At 35.3% G+C, this 21,442-nt stretch overlaps 1 protein-coding gene across 3 annotated transcripts in view; it reads right to left on the bottom strand.

The window, feature by feature from the left end:
* The window catches only part of SECISBP2L (SECIS binding protein 2 like), a 78,890-nt gene that overhangs the window by 45,894 nt on the left and 11,554 nt on the right, over positions 1-21,442 (bottom strand). For 2 of the 3 annotated variants that reach the window (XM_020977697.2, XM_020977553.2), the window contains exons 4-11: positions 18,733-18,871; positions 14,423-14,652; positions 14,113-14,137; positions 13,535-13,650; positions 7,024-7,155; positions 1,987-2,067; positions 1,251-1,418; positions 951-1,092 (exon numbers count right to left, since the gene is read on the bottom strand). In XM_020977697.2, the coding sequence (XP_020833356.1) occupies positions 951-1,092; positions 1,251-1,418; positions 1,987-2,067; positions 7,024-7,155; positions 13,535-13,650; positions 14,113-14,137; positions 14,423-14,652; positions 18,733-18,871 (1,033 nt within the window). The remainder of the gene's footprint in view (positions 1-950; positions 1,093-1,250; positions 1,419-1,986; positions 2,068-7,023; positions 7,156-13,534; positions 13,651-14,112; positions 14,138-14,422; positions 14,653-18,732; positions 18,872-21,442) is intronic. The other variant, XM_020977641.2, reaches the window with a different exon arrangement.

Below are 21,442 nucleotides of genomic sequence, written 5' to 3'. Positions count from 1 at the left end.
GGGGCTGCCTGGGATAAAAAAATATTCAAGACCTAGAATAAAGTCTAGCATATGACATTTCTAAATCATTAATCTTTCTAGTCCTCTAGAAATAAAGCTCTGTATCTTAATAACATCTTATTACATATGCTATTATGCACACTATTACATATACAATATGCATGCTATTGTGTACATATTATGTATGTAATGCTGTCTTAAGCATCAAATATTAAAAGCAAAGCCTCATATCCAAAGAACCCACAGAATAAAAAACTAGATACTAAATTAGATGTTCAAACTTTTTGCCCCAGTTCAGCTCTTATTATCACTTAATTATGACTTAAGTTGCAAGTAAATAATAGTCCCTATACAAAGAACAAAGGGATAAAAAAAAGAAATTTCAATGCTATTTCACATCAATGGTAATTTTTTGTTAATGGGGAAAAAAAAAGAGAAAGAGAAAGAATGGAGAAAAAAAATTAAAGAACACATAATAATGCTGAGGTAAAGTTCTAAACCAACGACCAAATCTGCCAGTGCCCCTTTCAGGTTCTCTCAATGACATTTCATTGAAGACACAGGTATATAAAATTCAGACGGCACATTTTACAACAGAAATTGTTTCGGCAGAAGACAAGCCAATTTCCACACAAATATCTGATGAATACATTTTAAATCACCAGTTAGCTTGCACTTAATTAATTAAACCTGGCCAAATTAATGCGATTTAAAATTTATGAGATTTCAATCTACTAAATCACTTTCAAAGAAAATATACAACATCCCAAAAGTCTTAGTGTAGTTTTAAGCTCTAATGGGTTTCTGACACTCTCTGTTAATACATACTTGAAAAACAAATACATCAATATAAACACACATAAATTTAAATACTTCTAAATATTGGCACCACTTGAGTATATATCACTAAAGCAAGATCTTTCTTTCTTCCACATAAATAATGTTATCACCTGTATATGACAATGGTCTGGTGTTTGTGATCTGCCGAGCTCTCATTGCCTGCTGTTGCTTTTCCAGAGCTGCTAACATATCCCCTAAATCAAGCTGCACAGGAGTCTTACTCTTTTTGCCAGCTGCCTTTGATAAAGCTTCCTGCAACATGAACAAAAAATGTTTACCTATACATACAATATAATATATTGGCAAATTTAAGCCTGTTATATTTATTATATCCCTCCCAACCTTTTTTCACTTAGCATTTGGCAAATTAAATATTAAAAACCCACGAATGAAAATTATTTTTAACAAACCTGTATTTTTTTTTGCTCCATACTGATTTCTGAATATTCCTGAGCTGTGGCAAGTGCTGCTGCTAAAGCCTTCTTCTTTTGACTTTTTGCACGTTTAGGTACAGAGGTTGTAATAGGAATTGGAGTCTGAACTATGTTAATTGGTGAATTTTCAGGTAAGTCATCCAACTAAGATTTCCAAAACAAAAATGTAAAAAAAAAAAAAAGAATGAGGTGTTCAATTTAAGGATTACTTAAGGATTCCTGATACCTATTAGAAGAGTTATTTCCTATAAATTAAACTGACTAAAATAAAATAGCTACAATAAATCAAAGTGTCAATATGGATATAATTAAGATAATTTATCAAGATGTTTTCTAAGACATGAGTTTATCTAATGACACTTTGCAATACTTCCATTCTCCACCTCTTAACTTCAAATATGTATAAACAAAAACAAATTCTGTGTATTTTGTTGACTACAAATATTGACTATAAAAATCTACTTTAAAATCAGTATCAAGAAACTATCATGTGACCTATACTATAGGTTTTGCCAATTATAAGATAAATTATATATTAATATGTAAAAAATATACTTGATCTGTTTTATTAATGAAACACTGGTTCAAAAAAATGTGCCTGATAAGGGGATTTAATACTTGTGTCAATGGCTATATATAAAATCAACATTAGTCAGCAATTACGCTAGTCTGTCCATATTTAGGAACAAATTATTGCAAGAGTCAATCTTACTACTTTTGCAGAAATTTTTTGTTGAATGTTCTCATCTTTAGCACTTCCAGTCTCATTCAGTTCTGTAAATTCATCTTCATCCTAAAACAAAGTAATGAATTTTGAAGTAAAAACCTAAACAGTACAAAGCAACAACAAACTAACTTAGGTGATTTTTTAATTCTTTAAAAGCATTGAAAAAGTCTAAGTTTCTTTTCCAATAGCTTTTGCCACTATTCAGGCCCTCATTATCTATAGCCAAGTATACTTTAACAGCCTCTCAACTGTTCTCTTTGCTGTCATATTCTTCCTCTATGTGAGCCCTCCCTTCTACACACTGTAACTATAATAATCCTCCTAAAACAAAGTTCCTCTTCCCCTGATCAAAGACATTCAATGGCTCCCCGAGGCCAAAATGAAATATGTCCAAATACAGCCTAGAATTTATGGCCCTATATAATGTGAGCCTAACTTTGTTTTAATCTCATTCTCTTTGACTTCTCTGTAGCCTTTGACACTTAATCATCCTCTTGTCCTTGGTATTCTTCTGTAGGTTTTCAGTACACCACTATCTCCTGGTTTTCCTTCTAGGTATCAGACTACTACTTTTCAGTTTCCTCTGCTGGATTCTCATCCAGATCACATCCTCTAATCATAGGTGTTCCAGGGTTCTGTCCTGGACTCTCTTCTTTTCTCCCTTTAAACTACTTCACTTGGTGATCTCATTAGCTCCCATGGATATTTACCATCTCTATGATGATGATTCTTTTTTTTAAAATTCAATTTTATTATACTTTCAGTTCCAAATTTTCTCCCTTCCTCCTCCTCTACCCATTGAGAAGGCAATAAAAATAGAACTCATCAAAAATACGTATGGTCATGCCAAACAAATTTCCATATTGGCCATGATGATGATTCCCAAATCTACCTATCCTGTACTAACCTCTCTGCTGTTATCCAATCTCCTATCTTCAAATGCCTTCAGACATTTCAAACTTGTTGTCCAGTAAACATCTCAGCTTAAACTAAACATGTCTAAAATAGAACTCATTATTTTACCCTCTCTAAACCCCATCCCCAACTTCCCTATTACTTCAGAGGGCTACATCATCCTCAGTTTCTTAGGCTTAACCTAGGTATCATCCTCAATTCCTTATCAATCTGTTGCCAACGTCTGTAGATTTCACCTTTGCAATATCTCAAGAACATCCCCCTTTCCTCTGACACCACCGCTACTGATGAAGGCCCTCATCACTTCACACCTACATTATTGCAATCGACTATTAGTGGGTCTGCCTGCCTCAAATTTCTCCTCCACTCCACATTCTACTCAGCCACTAAGGTGATTTTCCTAAAGTGCAGGTCCAACCATGTCATCTCCTTACTCAATAAATTCTAATAGCTCCCTATAGCTCTCCAGATCAAATAGGAAATCCTGTTTGGCATTCAAAGCCCTTCATGAACTAGCCCCCTGCTAGCTTTCCAGTCTTCTTACACCTTGCTCCCCACGACATATTCTATCCAGTGACAATGGCTGCCTGGCTGTTCCACAAGACACTCCACCTCCTGGCTCTGGGAATTTTTTTTTGGTTGTCCCCCATGCCTAGAACGCTCTCCCCTCCTCATCTCTGCCTCCTGGCTTCCTTTAAGTCCCAACTAAAATCCTATTTTGTATAGGAAGCCTATCCCAGTCTCCCTTAATTCTAGTGCCTTCCCTCTATTAATTACTTCCTACTTACGCTCTACACAATTTGTTTGTGTACATGTCTGTTTGCTTGTTTTCTTCCTCAACAGATTGTGAGATCCTAGAGGACAGAGAGTGAATTTTGCCTCTTTTTGTATCCCTAGCGCTTAGCACAGTGTCTGGGACAAAGGAGGCAATTAATAAATGTTTACTGATTGACTGACCTTCAAGATTACTTCAAATGCCATCTCATATTTCCCTTCTCTGAACCCCCATAGCACTTTCATCTTGTCTTCTATCAGTTAATTACTGTATTTGACTTATCCTCCTACCAAACCATAACTTCTTCAAATACAATTTCTTTACCCTTAACTTACAGTGGTGCCCTGCATATGATGCTTAATAAGTACTGGATGATTCAAAATAAAAAATATTTGGAAAAGGAAACACATTTAATTCTACTCATAAGTGTTCTAAACAAATATTTATTGAAATAAATAGGCAAGACACTGTGCTTAACAGTGTTCGAAAAATTCTGACATTTTCTGTCTCTTCAAATACTTTTAATATTCTACTTTTCTATACGACTTATCCATTTCCTAAATCCTTGCCCTCACTGTGACATCCAATCTCCAGCCCTCAGTACTTATTGAAATTCTGTTCTAACTTGAGTTTTCTACTTTCTTAATCTTAATCCTATAGTTAACCAGTTCAACACCACAATGTCTTCTACTCTCACATTCCTTGCTCTCCCCCACACCTCCTCCCCCATGTGATTACCATGCTGTACCAATCCTTAACCCTGGACTACTGACTTCATTCACTTGCTCTTTGTACTCTACTAAAGAGAGCTGGAGGAAGCCCTAAGAGGATGATATCTGAGGGCAACCCTTGACATCATCTTCCACTATTTCCTCATTTATTCCGTTCTGACGAAGACGAAGGTCTTCTCCCTACCAAGGCTTTACATATGTTTTAAACCCCAAGCCCTCCCATTTGCGCCAGCAAATTGCCCCTCCTCAATCATCCCCAATCTCTCTTTTTCTCTCTCCCCTCCCCCCTTCTCCTTCATTTTCCTTACCCCTTCTCCTTTCCTCTCTTCTCCTCTCTCTCTCTCTCTCTCTCTCTCTCTCTCTCTTCTCTCTCTCTCTCTCTCTCTCTCTCTCTCTCTCTTTCTTCAGTATCTCCTAAACTCCTGGTTTTTCTCTCCTCTTTCTCCCAATATGCCCAAATCTCCCCAACCCTTAAAAAAAACATCCTTGGAGTTCCTACCATCTCCCACTAGTTAACTATCCCTACTAACGAGCATTCTATCTCTCTTTTTCTATCATAGCCAAACTCCTTGAAAAAGCCTTCTTTCTCTTCTCTCAGCTCTCTTCTAAACTGTCTGTAACTTTGCTTCTGACCTCACTCAATAGAACATGTTTTCTCCCAAGTTTCCAGTGCTATATTCACTGCAAATATGATAGCCTTTTCCTCAATCCTTAGTCTTCTTAACACTGTTGACCACACTCTCCTCTACTGGAAGCTCTCTTTTCTCTGGCCTTTTTCTGGCATTATTCTTGTATGGTTCTCTTCCTTCCTGTCTAACTTCCCTTTCTCAGTCTCTTGTGCTTGGATCATCATCCGTATCATACCCACTATGGATAAACCCCAAACCTCTGTCTTGGACCCACTTCTCTTCTTTTCTCCCTACACTATCTCACTTGGTAGTTTCTCATCAGTTTATCCATCCAGATCTAAATATTCAGTCCCAGACTCTCACCTAAGTTCCAGTCCCATATCACTGTCTAATTTCAAACTGTACATACCAAATCTAATATATCCTAAAAAAACCCAGCTTGTTATCTTTCCCTCCAAAAAATCCTGCCCTTTTCCAAACTGTCCAATTTCTACTGTAGGCATCACCATCTTTCTAGCCTTCCAGGTAACTTTAACTCCTCATTTTCTCTCTCTGCACATATCCAACTAGCTGCCAAATCCTTCTACTTCTATCTCTACAACATCTCTTGCACTGGTCCCCCTTTCACAACTCAGCCCTAATCACCTATTAAATGGATTATTTGAATAACCTTCTAACTGGTCTCCCTGCCTCAAGCCTCTTCACTCTCTAGCATCTGCTCCATGCAGCTGCCAAACTTTACCTTTAAATGTAGGTCTGCCTATGTTACTCCCCTAATCAATAAATTCCTCTGGCTCCCAATTGCCTTTAGGGTCAAATACAAATTTTTGTTTGGCTTTTAAAACTTTTTATCATCTGGACCCAACCAACTTTTTCAACTATTTCTTAATACACATAATTTCTCTTCCCATGCTCTAGAGTCCAATGCAAGGCCTTCCTGCAGTTCCTAACATGTGGGACTCCTCTATTCTCCAAGACTTTGCACTGACTGTCTTCAATGCCTAAAATGTGCTCTCTCCTTCCAACCTCCATAATCTTTCAGCATACCTTACTTCCATCAGCACTCAGCTCAGGCACTACCACATACCCAAAGATTTACCGAATCCCCATACCTGCTGGTAGCATCCCTCCCTAAACTAACTTGCATTTATTTTGTAGTGACTTATATGTGTGCACATTGTCTCCTTCTGCTAGAATGTAAGCTAAGCTCTTTGAAACACTGTCACTAAGCTAAGACTGGAACTAACATGAAATCATTGTAGTCCTTGTAGATACCAAGAATGTTATCTACAAAACAATAATTGGTGTAGCCAACTGAAAAAAATGGATTGTAAGCAGCATTAACCTTCACATCTTAAATGATGATATCTGTAATCTCTTTATCTCACTTGTTCTTCAGTCTTCACAAAAAGAAAACACTAAAAGTTAGTTCCTATTTGCCATTTTCAAGTTGGGATTTTTTGGGTTTGCTTTTTAATGGCTTGATAATGCAGTGGTTGCTACATTAAAATTGGCCTATTAAGCATAACCTGTATTTCAATTTTGAATCAACACATAAAAAAAGAAACAAAATAATGGAAAGAATACAGAATTTGGAATCCAAGAACCATGTGGCCTACGCAATCAGTTACGTTTTATGAGCTTCAGTCCCTTCATCTGTAAGATGAGGAAACTGGCTCTCATATCTAAGGTTTCTTCTGCCACTAACATTATGACCCTAAAAAGGTACTTCTTTTAACCTCAAGAAATTTAAAATCTAATACAGGATGTATGTTTAAAAATATCATATGATCAGTGTACTCATACAACAACAACAACCACTTATTAATTACCTCTGTATCAGGTGTCACATAAGTGCTAGGGATATAAATAACAAAAATTAAACAATTGTCGAGAGAGTAATGAAAGTAAAATCCAAAATAAATGTCCCATGGTACAAATCACCAGCATCATACAGAGGAAAAAAGAATACCTCAAAATACAATGGGTCGGGACTTGGTTCTACTCTGTGAGATTGGCTGCTTAATGGTTTATTGTCTTGTCTCTTCTGCAAACTCTGTCTTCTTTCTGAGGATGTGCTATGTCCACGGCATCTGAATCCAACCTAAATACACCCCAAGAACAAAAAAAAAACAAACTAGGATTTCATACTACTAACCTTTAAAAATTACTTAATTTAATACAATAATCACAAATGAAAATGTTAATAAAAATGTTTTTTTCAATATTCACTATCACCACCATTTTTAAATTATACTTTAAAAAAATCTTTTTAAATCTGGAATTTCCAAGAAAGCCGATATATTAAAATAGCTTTTTCATTAAAACACACTCAAGTAAAATGCTGTTACTGTTTACAATACAGCAAAATGCTCAGCTTTAAAAAGGGCCAAAATAAACAGCACATTAAACAGTAATTCTATAATTAATACCTATTTTCAAATCACGTCTTTTGAAGTACTCAATTTTTTACAGTGTTAGACACTTTCCTTATGTAGAAAAAAATTAAAGGATTAAAAACTATAGTCTCTAGGTTCCCTCAGCTACCAAAACTTTTAACTAAACTCAAACAGTGCGATTACCAGATCAAGAAAGACCTTAAGATGAAAAGCTTTTACACATGCCTTGAATTCTTTAATCTGAAGCAAACCCAAGAGGGCTCTGAAACTTTTTTACACTCTTAGGAGCTAATTCTTATTTCTAAGAGATAAGCTGATAAGGGTACTGAGTCTTTGTGTTGCAGGCTCCTGTCACATTAACAGTGAGGATACACGACCAGACATTGTTATAGTCAATATGGCTCCCACTGGGCTATAAAATACATGATGACAGACTAATGAAAATATCAGGCTCCAGAAAGCAGAGTACATAGATTGCAAAATATGGCATCAAATTAGCTAGGATGTAATCCTAGCTCTGAGACTTTAGAGAAGTCATTTAATTTTTCTGGGACTCAGTTGCCTCATCATGTAAAATATAAGAACTGGACTAGATGACATTTAAGATCTCTTCTGCTTCTAAAACTATGAGCCTATGAGCTTAAAAATGGTAGATTTGTATCAATTTGGGTTTCTCTATACAAAGTATTGATCTAATATTTCATCATGTGGAGGTGACCATGAGTCCTAAAAGCAAAAACTAAACTTATTCATTTATAGGTTTGAGAACCCTTAATAAAGATGAAAGATATCATTTATAAAAATCATTAAACTGAAAATATAAGTTTCACTGAAGGTAAACATCTATAATTTCCAGATTGTTATTTAAAACATTAATGTTCTTGTTAAATGTTGTATGTTAAAGTGGTTTAAATCCTTTTTTTTAAAGGATTTTTTTTTTTGCACAAACAAAGCCAATGCAACCAAGATCAGGAGGGAAGCAGAAAACCGGGAAAGAATTTTTACAACCAGTGGGTCTGATAAGAGCCTCATTTCTAAAACATATAGAGAACTAAGTCAAATTTATAAGAATATAAGTCATTCCCCAATTGGTCAATGGTTAAAGGATATTAACAGGAAATTTTCAGATGAAGAAATTAAAAAGCAATGTACAGTCATATAAAAAAATGTTCTAAATCACTATCGATTACAGAAATGCAAATCAAAACAACTCTGAGGTACCACATCACAGTTATCAGGTTGACTAACATGACAAACCAGGAAAATGATAAATGCTAGAGAAGATGTGGGAAAATTCAAACACTAATACATTGTTGGTGGATTTGTGAATTGATCCAACCATTTTGGAGAGCAATTTGGAACTATGCCCAAAGGGCTATAAAAATATGCATACCCTTTGACCCAGCAATAGCACCTCTAGGGCTGTATCCCAAAGAGATCATAAAAATGGGAAAGTGACTCACATGTATTCATAGCAGCTCTTTCTATGGTGGCAAAGAACTGGAAATTGGAAATTGAGGACATGTCCATCAATTGGGGAATGGCTGAACAACTTGTGGTATATGAATGTAATGGAATACTATTGTACTATAAGAAATGATGAGCAGGCAGACTTCAGAAAAACCTGGAAAGACTTGTATGGACTGATGCTGAGTGAAATGAGCAGAACCAGAAAAACACTGTACACACAGCAACAGCCATACTGTGCAATGATCAATTTTGATAGACTTAGCTCCTCTCAGCAATGCAAGGATCTAAGACATCTCCAAAAGTCTCATGACAGAAAATGCTATCCACATCCAGAGAAAGAAATATGGAGTTTGAATGTAGATTGAAGCATACTATTTGCTCTTTTTTTTTTCTTCTAGTTTGTTTTTTTTCTTTTTTCTGGCTCCCGCTATTGTTTGCAATTCTTCACACATGACTAATGTGTAAATGTATCTAACAGGAATGTGTTTGTAGAGTCTATATCACATTACATACCATCTTAGGAAAGGAAGTAGGGAGGGATGGGAAGAAAATTTAAAATTCAAAAGCTTATGGAAGTGATTGTTGAAAACTAAAAATAAATTAATTAAAACAATAAAATATGCATTTAAACTGCCCACAGAAAACACTAGAAAGAGTAAAGAAAAAGTCCAATTGACTACAAAATAAAATTATCTGCTTGTGAAATAAATTTAAAAAATTATTTTTTCAGCTTTGCAAAATAAATTCTTCCTGGTTGAGACAAAATATATACAACAATATAAAATCAATAACAAAAGTTGTTTGTGAGCTTTATTGTTCAATTATAAAGCCTAAAGTAGAGTAGGTCAGAATAAAGGGTTGCATAGAGCTTCTTAAGAAAACAATTAAAGACATGATTTGACTACTATGATAAATAATGAGATAAGACAAAAAAAACAACACACACACTAATCTTTAGGTATCAATATTAGAAATATTCTGTTCAACATGATATTCACTAACACACTATACTTCTCCCAACCTTGCCAGTTTTATATTTCTTATCCTTCCCACTGAGGAAAAAATACAAGATTTTTTTTCTCCCCTCCATAGACTTTCTCAGAGGCAGGCTGCCAGCTCAAAACTGAAGCCTTCAATTTCTGAAAAGCTTGGTAAAATCAGAATTTATAACCTGAAGGTAGGAATCTGTGTTTTTAAAATATGGCAATGAAACTTAATAAAGTTAATAAAGTCTTTCATCTGGGTTTAAAAAACTGATTTTATAAGTACTTGGGCTTGCTAAACAGCAGTTTATCTAAGAAAGATCTACAAGTTTTAGTGGCCTTTAAGCTTAATGAATCAACAGAATGATCTGGCAATAACTTTAGGCTGCATTAAGAGTCGAAAACTACGAGGTAAGAGCCACATTGTACTTAGCTATGGATAGACTACACTTGAAATATTCCATTCTTCTGTGGGTGCCACATTTAAGAATGATACTGATAAGCTATAGACTAATCAGAGGAGTATTGAGGATTGCTAAGGACCTTGAGTCCATGCCATCTGAGAATCAGGTGAAGGAACTAGGGATATATATGATAGAGAAGAACAGGACAGTTGTCTTTAAGTATTTAAAGGGCTGCTACATGGAAAAATAATCAGACTTGTTTTGTTTGCCCCAGAAGGCAGACCTAGAACAACTGGTGAAACTGCAAAGAAGTAAATTTAAGCTTGATTAAAGAAGGAATTCTTTTTTGTTTGTTTGTTCATTTTGTTTTGTTTTTGGTTAGGCAGTGGGGTTAAGTGACTTGCCCAGGGTCACACAGCTAATAAGTGTTATGTGTCTGAGGCCAGATTTGAACTCAGGTTCTCCTGAATCCAGGGCCAGTCTCTATCCGCTGTGCCACCTAGCTGCCCCTAAAGAAGGAATTCTTAACAATTCAAGCTTATCTACAAACATGGACAAGGCTCTCTTGGAATGCAGCAGATTCCCCCTCATTTGAGGTCTTCAAGGAAAGGCTGAATGACCTTTTGTTGGATTATAGGAATTCTTTTTCAGCTACCAGCACTGGAAAAGACCACAGACCATGAGGACTCTCAAGTCTGACATTCTACCGATATTTATCTGTTAACAGAAACTAGAGAGTTGCTTACAATTCCTGCTTTAAAAAAAAAAAAAGGCAGATCTTTGCCTAATAGGTTTTCCATAAACAACAATTTGTTCTTACAGAAGTAACCACAGGTCAGTTTTCCAGTGTGAATTCACAGTAAAGATACCTTAGTATCAGCTTTCCTAAATTTCACCAAGACCAGACTAAAGCAAAGATTCAGATCAGTAAGTCATTTAGGCAGCCTATCACCCTACTGACATCAAAGAATGTGATTTTTTTTCTTTAGAAATAAAAATGGAATTTAAAAATTCTAGGTAAGTTCATTACAAATCAGGGCTAGTTACCAGTTTAGCAATTTAATAAGCATTTGTTGCCAGGGGATTTAAAAGCCTAAACCCCTCAGACAAAGAAGTTCCAGGTGGCATTAATTCTGCTTCCTGGAAAACAGCTGATTCTTCCTAATAAGGACAAGCTGGCTGCTAAAGCAGAAATGATGGGAAACAACTGGAGGAAGTGACCATGCCATGTTAGAGTTCATAATAATCAGTAAAGAGAAAGCTGGGCAGAGTTTGATGCCCACTAGATTTTGGATATTCAATTTTCAAAGTTCTAGTTAAAGCAAGCAGAATACTATGACCTAAAATTCTACAAGGAAAGCTAGCCAAAGAGAGATAAAATAGAAAAAATTTTAAAATCCTGACAATTCTTGCAAAGAAAAAAACAGAAGTTCTATTTAGAAACTAATGTAAACACACAGGGAACTCACCAAACAACTTTGGTTTTAAAAATACACATAACATAAAATGGAAGCAAGGGCAAATAAATGACAATGAATACAAAAAGAACAGCATTGTACTGTCCTATGAAAAGTCAAGAATGCTAAAGCTTAGAACAAGTTAAAGTGGATAACTGCTGAAGGTAAGAAACAGATTTTTTAAAAAGCTATTTTGCAGGCAAAATGAAGACCTAAGAAGGGATAGAAATGATGTTCTGTCCCCTAAAGAGAAGGGAGCTTTACACTCTAAAGAGGAAGCAGCTGCTTGTTCTCCAAGGAGTGATACGATCAAGTTAGTAGAGAGATTATCCAATGAAGATCACAGGAAAACGTGACTACTAGCAGTACTTAGTAACTCCTTGCTGAAGGGTACTGAAACAGATATTTATAAATCTGATAAGAGATGTCTGGTATCTTCCCGAGTAGTCTGCTCCTTTCCCAGGCAAACCCGAGACATTTAAAAGAACCATCCAAGACTTGTCAAATCAGATTACCACTACCAACTTGTCACCACTCACATAGGCAGTCAAAAAGAACAACCTAAAAACAATTATCAAATATTGCAAAGCCCTGGGTAAAAAAAAAATTGAAGGCCTTAGGGTTATAAGCAGTGTTTCTATCACTTCTGCTCATCAAAGGCAAGGGATTAAAAAAGAAAAAAGCAGATTTATGAAGTGAAAAGCTGGTTAAATATGATTATCTCTGAGAATGGATTTCAGAACTGGATCTGGACTATGGCTAAAAGTATAGGAATGACAAGTTCCTAAACAAGGACGGCACCTAACAAGTGCTAATAAGGATATTCTTGCTTAAAGTCTTACAAATCTAATCAAAAGAACTTTAAACTGAAAAGGAAGAGTGAAGTAGAAAATTTCTTAAGCATATCTACCAAGCTAAATAGAGAACTGCTAGAAATATAGGAAAAATAGTTGAAGCTGAAATGCTCAGAGGATAAATACAAAAAAGAAGCCAATAATACAACCCTAGGCCTCAGGTGTCAAAACATAAATGCACAAAGTATAGATATTGGCAAGATTTACTAGGGGACCTAATATACAGAGGCAAATTTGACCTCACAAGTATCATATAAGACCCATGAGCAGAATATGGCTTTAGAAAAATCTCAGCCAAAAGAAAGATGATAGATTAAGGAGTGGAAAGCAAGGGAATAGGGACAAGGGAGTAGAACAGTACTGTATATTAAAAATATCTAATCAGAGAAGGAAATCCAAGAATCCGAGAAATAAACACAGTTAAGAACATCTGAATAAAAATCAATGAAAAGCATGGGGAAAGAAATTAAATCAAAGAAATCAATCAAAAGAAATGGAGGCCAGATTTTTACTGGATAAAAAAATAATAAATGAGGAGTCTGGAAAAGAACCAACAAGGGAAGAATATCTAAAAGATGCAGTAGAAAAAGGGGATGAATAAAGGAATCAGAGTCCTATAAGAAGTGGGAAACAATAAGATCAGGTAGAGGAGATTAACCTTACTGAAGAGTAAGGACACCTTGGTCTTTGGTTTAGAAAAATAAATGAAGATGTTGAGATAGTATTCCCCATTCAATGGCCTCAATCTTTTAGTGAAGTAGGTTAGATCACTTATCAATTTGAAGGGTTAAAGTACAGTTGGGTTTGGAAGAGTCTCTATGAAGAATAAGATAGAAAGCTGATAAGGGTAGAATAGGATTTTTGAATAGCACAGATTTTTAACTTGGATTCTACGAATATGTGAAATAGAAGTTACCTGTGAATTATTTCTTTGCTCAGTTTGCCTTCCACCTCTAGAAAACAGCTGATTTTTTTCCATCCAAGGTTTTTTCTGAGTTGCCTGAGAAGTTACATTGGACCAACTTGTTCCACCTACAAGTTATGATAAAAGATTCAGAAAAAGAAACAAGAAGGTCAGGGGGATGGGAGTAGGGGAAGGAGGAGAGGAGAATTATTTCCTATGTTTCATAATTTAATTAAATTCCATGTCATAAAAGTCAGACAGACTTTTTAATCCCATATTTAAACATAGAATATAACATAAAGTTGGGAAAATTATCAAAAATTTTTTATAACATTCTCATTTTGAACACATGCTGTAACTTGCCACATACTTTCAAAGTTTTTTAATTTGCTCAGGGCAATCATCTGAGTTAATTTTAACTTTCTGGGAAGACTTCTAGTTTTTTAGGTTTTTTTTTTTCCATTTTCAAGTCTCATCTCTAAAAGCTAAAACCCTTAAAGGATCTAAAAGGAGGAAAGAAGAGCAAGAAGGATGAAACAATATGGAGATTAGTAGCAAGCAGATAATAGTATCAGAACTTAGATAAATACCTGAACATAACGATGGTTCCACAAGCTAAAAATAAGGAAAAAAAGTGTTAGAGGTTGCACTTTAAAATAAACACTTTCAATTCTGCAAAAAGCTTCACACCATAAATATAGCACACTCATTACAATTTTAAGAAAAATAAATCTCACTCTATTCATTACTTTAACAATAAATTTAAAAGGAAAAGTAAATTCAATGTAAAATAAATTTTCAACTAACATCCTCTCGTTTCCATAGCAACTATTAGAGAAAGTAAAAACTTAAGCACAGTTACATGCAATAAGTGTATAAATCTAGGCAATGGTCACATACATTAATTGTTCCAGAATCAGTATTTCTGGAAGTCATTGCTGTAGCCTGATTGTTGCTGTGTTTGGGACTGCAGTAACCACTATCGCTGTCAATGTCAGCTTCACTAGCTCCTTGCTCACTAGAGGATTCTGCTGTAGGGTGGGATGATCTTCTCCTTCTTCCTTTTGATTTCCAGAGCATTGTAGAAGTGCTCTCTGAAAGAGACTTATTAGCAATATCTGATGGGAAATCTGAAAGGTAAAGAAAGCATAACAATTCTTTGTGACAAAATGTCATTTTTATGAATATCAAAGTTTATAAATCATCCCAAAATAAAATATCTGGCTGTAAAAGAAAAATGCAAGTATGTATCAACCCTTTAAAATGGAGGCCCAGGGGCAGGTAGGTGGCTCAGTGGATAGAGCACTGACCCTGAAGTCAGGAGGACCTGAGTTCAAATCTGACCTCAGACCAAACACTTAACACTTACTAGCTGTGTGATCTTGGGCAAGTCACTTAACCCCGACTGCCTTAAAAAAATAAATAAATAATTACATTTAAAAATAAGAAAAAATAAAATGGAGGCCAAAAGGTCACTGTACCTTCTAAAGTTACGCATCAATGCCTCATCATAGCAAGAAGGTGGTTTTTTAAGGCATTCTGGCACAGCATAGCTCTGAAAGATCTTGACTAAATTAGGAAAACTTTTGGTATGGATGTGGTATGGATTATATTGGTCCTCTGAAAACTCTCCTAACCAAATACAGAAAGATTCAACATCAAGATAAACACTCAAAAGGTCACTCAGCCCCAGATAACCCCATGGTATAGTGTATAAAACACTACACTTGGAGTCAAGAAGCCCTAGGTTTGAATCCTGTCTTCAGTAACTACTACTTGTAAGACTGTGGGCTCGACATCTCTGAACCTCAGTTTCCCATTTATAAGATAAGGAGGTTAGAATTATCAGTAACCTTTAAGGTCCCTTCCAGCTATAAATCTATGATCTACATTCTATAGTGATGATGATGAAGCATCAAAAAAGCATAAAATGCCAAGAATTACAGTTTCAGACAATCTACAAAACATTAATTTAATCGTTGGTACTTAAAATGTGATTTTTCGGGGGCAGCTAGGTGGTGCAGTGGATAGAGCTCTGGCCTTGAAGTCAGGAGGACCTGAGTTCAAATCTGTTCTCAGACACTTGACATTTACTAGCTGTGTGACCCTGGGCAAGTCACTTAACCCCAACTGCCTCACCAAAAAGCAAAAAAAATAAATAAAAATGAAATAAAATGTGATCTTTGTCCAAAACAAATGAGTTAAAATAGACAAAAAATAATTAATTTCAGGAATGACATAATTACAGATTCAGTTACCTGTAAGATTCTTAATTAGTAAACACCAATTACATCACATGCAATTATGGAAGCTCCAATCAGAACAAGATGTTGACATTTTAAAAATGGAAAATGGACAAGAGTAAAGGCATTGACTTTTAACTGATGCTAAACAGTTAAAATGAGGCAGTCACAAAGCCCTAGAAAGGCCCTCAGCCTCCCTGCTAAGAAAAGAGAAGAAGTAGCCAAGGATAACACTGGTTTAGAGCACAAGCTTATTTGCAAAACGCTACCAAAGACAATGAGCAAAATTTTTGTCAAAACAGCAAAAAGTAGTTGAAAAAGTGACTTGATAGATAGCTTGGTATTATATACAAATTATTCCAAGAATATTTGTTGATGAAACTGGAAGTAGGACAAAAAAGATGTTAAATTGAACAGGTTATCCAGAATTTTTATAGTCATCTATTGTCTTTAATAAAAGTCAAATATCATCACACTATTCTCATCAGAAGTAGAACCTCAATACCCAATGTACAATGTAAGTAAGTGACAACAGTAAAGAAAAAAAATGAAGTTGGGAAGAATGGATGGACCTGATCAAATACATATGGAAGAAATTAGTAAGAGAAGCAGTCCAATTTAAAAAAAACTCAGGGAGCTCAATATTATTTTATACTCCGCGACTACAGAATGCCTTTGCCAAAAAAAAGAGACCAAAACATTAGCAACTATCAACTCACAGTTCTCTCATCTAAATAAAATATAAATTTCTGTGAGAATGCAATATACATGCATTACAACCATACTTGATATATGGAGTAGAAGTAAGCTTTTGCAAACTATTTTCTTACATAAACTATATTTTTATGATCACACAAATGAAAGAAAAATATAGAAAATAAGATTCCATTTTATTATAAAATAGCATTATACACTGTAGCACAAAATGCAGTTTTGAAGGCTTAAGCAAGAGAACACTTAAATTACACAAAGTTATGATAGTTGCAATTATGGAAATAACATTGCTCAATGATGTGACACCATGAAAGCTGTGTGAAACTATGGAAAAAGTACTTAATCTATAATGAGAAAAACCTGTTTTCAAAAAACTCCTTTACAGTTTTACCACCTGTATAACCTTGTGTTGTATAACTCACATAAACTCCAAAGGCCTCAGAGACTTTGTACATATACAAAATGAGGTTGAATTTGATGGACTCTGAGGTCTCTTCCACTCTAGAACTACAATCTGCCTAATGTGTTTGCCATTGTCAAGGAAAAAGTCCCACATAAAATTCAAACAAAAGGATTCACAGGTTCTAACTATTTGAGCCCTAGAACACTTTTATAAAGACTCCTCAATGAAATCCACTGGAGTGCAGACAAAACAAAGTGGATGAAAAACACACACCAATTCTACTATATGGCCAGACCTGCAGCTGTACAGACAGTCTCTCAAGTTTGTCCAAAAATGTGTGTATTGTATCTGGGATAGGCACTGCAAATAGAAAATCTAGGCTCAGAATTGAGGAGGAAGAGGAAAAAATAAGACTAGATTGAATCTGAAAAACTTAAATTATTTCCAATAATCTCTACTTGTTCCCAGCTACAAAAGCCCATCTTTAATAAAAGCATTCCTCCCAATGATGAGACACTCCAATACCAGAAGAATTAAAATTACCAATAACCCAAAGGGCAATGGAAAGATGTGTAGTGGGCGTAAGTAAGGTATACACAGCATGTTAATTGTGATTTGTAAGGAAGTGGTATAAAAGATAATATTGAAAGGATCCACACTCAAGGACCTAGAAGGCCACATGTGGCTGCAGTTTCCCCACCCCAGGAAAAGATCATTTCTTTTGAGATGCAGGAAAGGGGGTGGGGTATTTAGGGAGCCTTAGGACTGACTAAAGGCGGGGAAAGTGGGTGGGCCTTCAGGTGTGGCTGAACATATTTCCCTTGAACAGTAACTGGCATGCTAATTGCTTTATGGGCCTCAACTACCGCTAGCAATCTTAACTAGAAAAAAAAATCACCTAAATCAGGGCCCCCTCTTTAGCTGTCCCCTTGGGGGAGATCACACCATCCCTATAAGCACAAGGAAGGGCAAGGACGAAGACCTCTCCATGGGGAGGGGCTCCAGTTTAAGCTGGTCCACTGTTTACAAACAACAAACAGAAGTCCCAGGTTAACCCAGTAGGCAAGCAAATGTCTCAGGGGCTAGTTGCAGGAGTTCATTCCCTTTCTACTCTTAACACTGGGAGAGACCTCATTTTGAACAGGTGAGTTCAGGCAGATGCTAACCATTATAAAAATCAATACAGTATAAAATCATTACATTGCAAAATCAGTACAGTAGAAATCAGAGGAAATATTAATTTCTATCTTTTCAAATTTCTGATTGGTTTCTCTGCCTCAAATAAAGACTCCAATTCATGTTCCATACAGCTGCCAAAGCAATTTTCCTGAAGCACAGGTTTGACTGCACCACTCACTTTCTACTCACTATAGTCTCTAGTAGCTTTCTATTTTCTTTAGGATAAATATAAACATCCCTCTTTGACATTTAAAATTCCTCACAATCTGGTCCAATTCTAATTTTCTCACCTTATGTCTCAATTTATTCTTTTTCCTTTAAGGAAATTAAATATAATTTCATTATTTAAAATTTTATATAAACCAATGGTTCTTTAAAAAAAAAAAAGTCAGTGCCAAAAGCCTAGTACATAACAACCACCTTAAAATAACAAAACAATCTGTGCAGACAATGGAGGAAATAAGTTTAAAAAATAAAGGAAACAGATTGTAACTCCCTACTTCCAAGGAATTTTATAAACTGGCAGACCAAAATAAGGAAAGAATGGGGAGGCTTTCTATAATAGTAAAGTACTATTTTACCATATACTTTAAAAATGACATAAGCAATTTTTAAAATTAAGATTCCACCTCCAGAAGTCTAGAACCTCCACATGTACCGCTTTCTCTTACCTGTTTGCTGGGCAGCATCCACCAGAAGCACAATTTTTGACCGATTATCAGGTCCTGCTGCACTGGTTTCTTTCTGAGTAGCTACACTTTTTACTGGTGGCCTTTTACTTTTTACTTGTTGCTGTAAAAGCTGCTGCTGCTGATTTAAATTGAAAAAATAATATACTACTTCAATAAAATAATACTGTGAAAATAAATACAAGTAAAATGAGGAGAATGGACTAAATCAGAGGTGTCAAGTTGGAGGCCCATAAAACTCTGGAGTGCCAACCAGATTAAAATGCATTGTTTAACAGAATAAATAAAAAAGACAATATGACATAAAGCTAATTGGTGATTTTCTAAGTCACTATTAAGTCAGGGTTCCTTAATAACTGACTGATGATTCCTAAACCCCCTTTTAACTACAGAATTCTATTATACTAAGTACTTGACACAGAAACTTACGATCTAATATTAAAATAGATCACCCTTACCAAGAAGCTGACTTTTTGTTTTACTAAAATATACTTATCATGGGGTAAGAATTTTCTGCTGAGAACAAAAAAGCATAAAATGATTTCTGCCAAAAAAGGAAAAAAAAGGAAAACTCTGAATTCCTATTATATGGCTATTCTTTGCTTAACAATAACTGACTTGATAGAATTCTGAATTTAAGGAACTGAACCTAGTTATTAATTCCCTCTAACATAGCATCTCTCATTTTTTGGAATGTGTGCTTCATGTGCTCTCACCTTATTTTCACCATCTCACAGCTTCCATTCCTTAGAAATTCCAAACGGACAACTATCAATGCAGTGTAGATTTATTTGGGACAGAGACACACCCAATGTTTTTTTTTTTACAGCAACTGCCTACTTCTGGTTTCTATCCCCCTCCCCCTCCAAGCACACTGTAATCAATGCAAGTCTTTTCATGGGTCAGGGAGAAAGTAATGGCTTGCTGTGCTGATAGACATGGCAACTGAGAAGTCATCTTTTAGGCTTCTAGCTCTATTCAAGATTAATTCTGTCAACTCTAAGTGACTGAGCAGGACAGGATTTTTATTTGCCAGTTGAAAAATTAAGGCTTCAAGATAGGAAAGTATCCTTTACCTAAAAACCCTTAAAACAGAATTTGTTGTCTTGTTTGCTATAACTTAGATTCAACAAATTCATTTATGCTCTCAATGACTCCATTAATTCAAGGATATTTAGTCAAAAGTGGGGGGGAAGAAAGAGAGAGGAACTGTTCTATTTCAAAAGACTATCTTGATCATTTATCTTTAGTCTCCATCATAAACGGAGCAAATGACTCACCTTCCCTACTCACCTGCTAGCCAGCTTCAAATTTTCATTTTGAAGCTACTCAAAGTTGTACTGAGAAGGTATGATTCTATGGTATTGTTAATACTGAGTAATACCATTAATGATTTAATCAGTTTAAAAAAAAAGGGAAAAAACTCTTCCTAGTGTATGTATCCAAAGTCTTCATGCAGATGTCTGTTTACTTTGCACATCAAACAGACCCATACAGAAGGTCAACCTGAACTACCTCTAATTGATGAGTAACCACAGATGATGGAATATATAAGAAGGGAAGGAAAAGACAAAAACCTAATCCTTGGGATGGGGAAAAAAAAGTTGGACCAAAAGGAATAGTTTAGGATGGCACAGAAGCAAAAGGAATAAGCAAGATATTCTCAAACTACCTGATTTCCTCTGAAAGGTTATTCAACATTCTAAAGTTTGATTTCATTTTCTAAGGTTTAGGAAAATTTATTTTCTGCTAAATATGGTGGAATTTTTATTTAAATAAATGAGAAAAACAAGATGTTAACAAAAATTCACTTTTGTAACTAAACTTTGAAGAAAATGTATTATTCCCAATATAAAGCAGCTATAGAAATGCTTCTTTACTTATATTGTCCAGCATTTTATGCAACATATTTTTTTTCAATTCTATGCAATAATACAAACAGAATCAACATAAGAGTGGAAGGGAAGAACTTAAGAGAAATTCATAAAAACAACATTACAAGAGGCAGCTAGGTGGCAGAGTGGATAGAGCACTGGCCCTAGAGTTAGGAGGACTTGAGTTCAAATCCAGCCTCAGACACTTAACACTTACCAGCTGTGTGATCTTGGACAAGTCACTTAACCCCAACTGCCTCACCAAAAAACAAAACAAAACAAAAAACCCATCACAGCAGATATGGGTGCCAGTCAGGCACCTTTTAGAATCCCAGATATTGTTTAAGTTTCAATTTTCATTACTAAATTTAGCGAATTGCATTAATAATGTATAAAATATTTATTTTTTTTGCTTAGCATGACCCTAAGCATATATTAAGTAACTGCTTCACAAGTGATTACATTTAAATCCTTTGGAAGCACAAGGATATTATGATTACATAAATTTATTTGAAAGACTATGAGAGGTAACAAAAAAGTACTCATAAAGAGTTCATTGAAAATAACTGAAAGGCAGAGGAAAAAAAATTTAATAAATGTTATTTGTCCTTGTATATGATACAACACATGTCTTTTGTCCAAGGACCAGTCTAGCTAAATTTGGAAAGGCGCATGCATCACCAGGTTGGTGACAGCACCAAATAAACTCTCAGAAACTATCAACCAAGTCAGAGAAAGGCTAGACTTTGGGATGGTGGCAGAAGTGCCTATGCTGACAAAAATCAGACAAAAATTGAAATAACTGATATTTGCCCTGG

Source organism: Phascolarctos cinereus, unplaced genomic scaffold (genome assembly GCF_003287225.1).
Source record: "Phascolarctos cinereus isolate Bilbo 61053 unplaced genomic scaffold, phaCin_HiC Scaffold_3;HRSCAF=262, whole genome shotgun sequence".
Lineage (NCBI taxonomy): Eukaryota > Metazoa > Chordata > Mammalia > Diprotodontia > Phascolarctidae > Phascolarctos > Phascolarctos cinereus.
The sequence above is the reverse complement of the archived record's forward strand: the minus strand, read 5'-3'. Positions and strand labels throughout refer to the sequence as shown.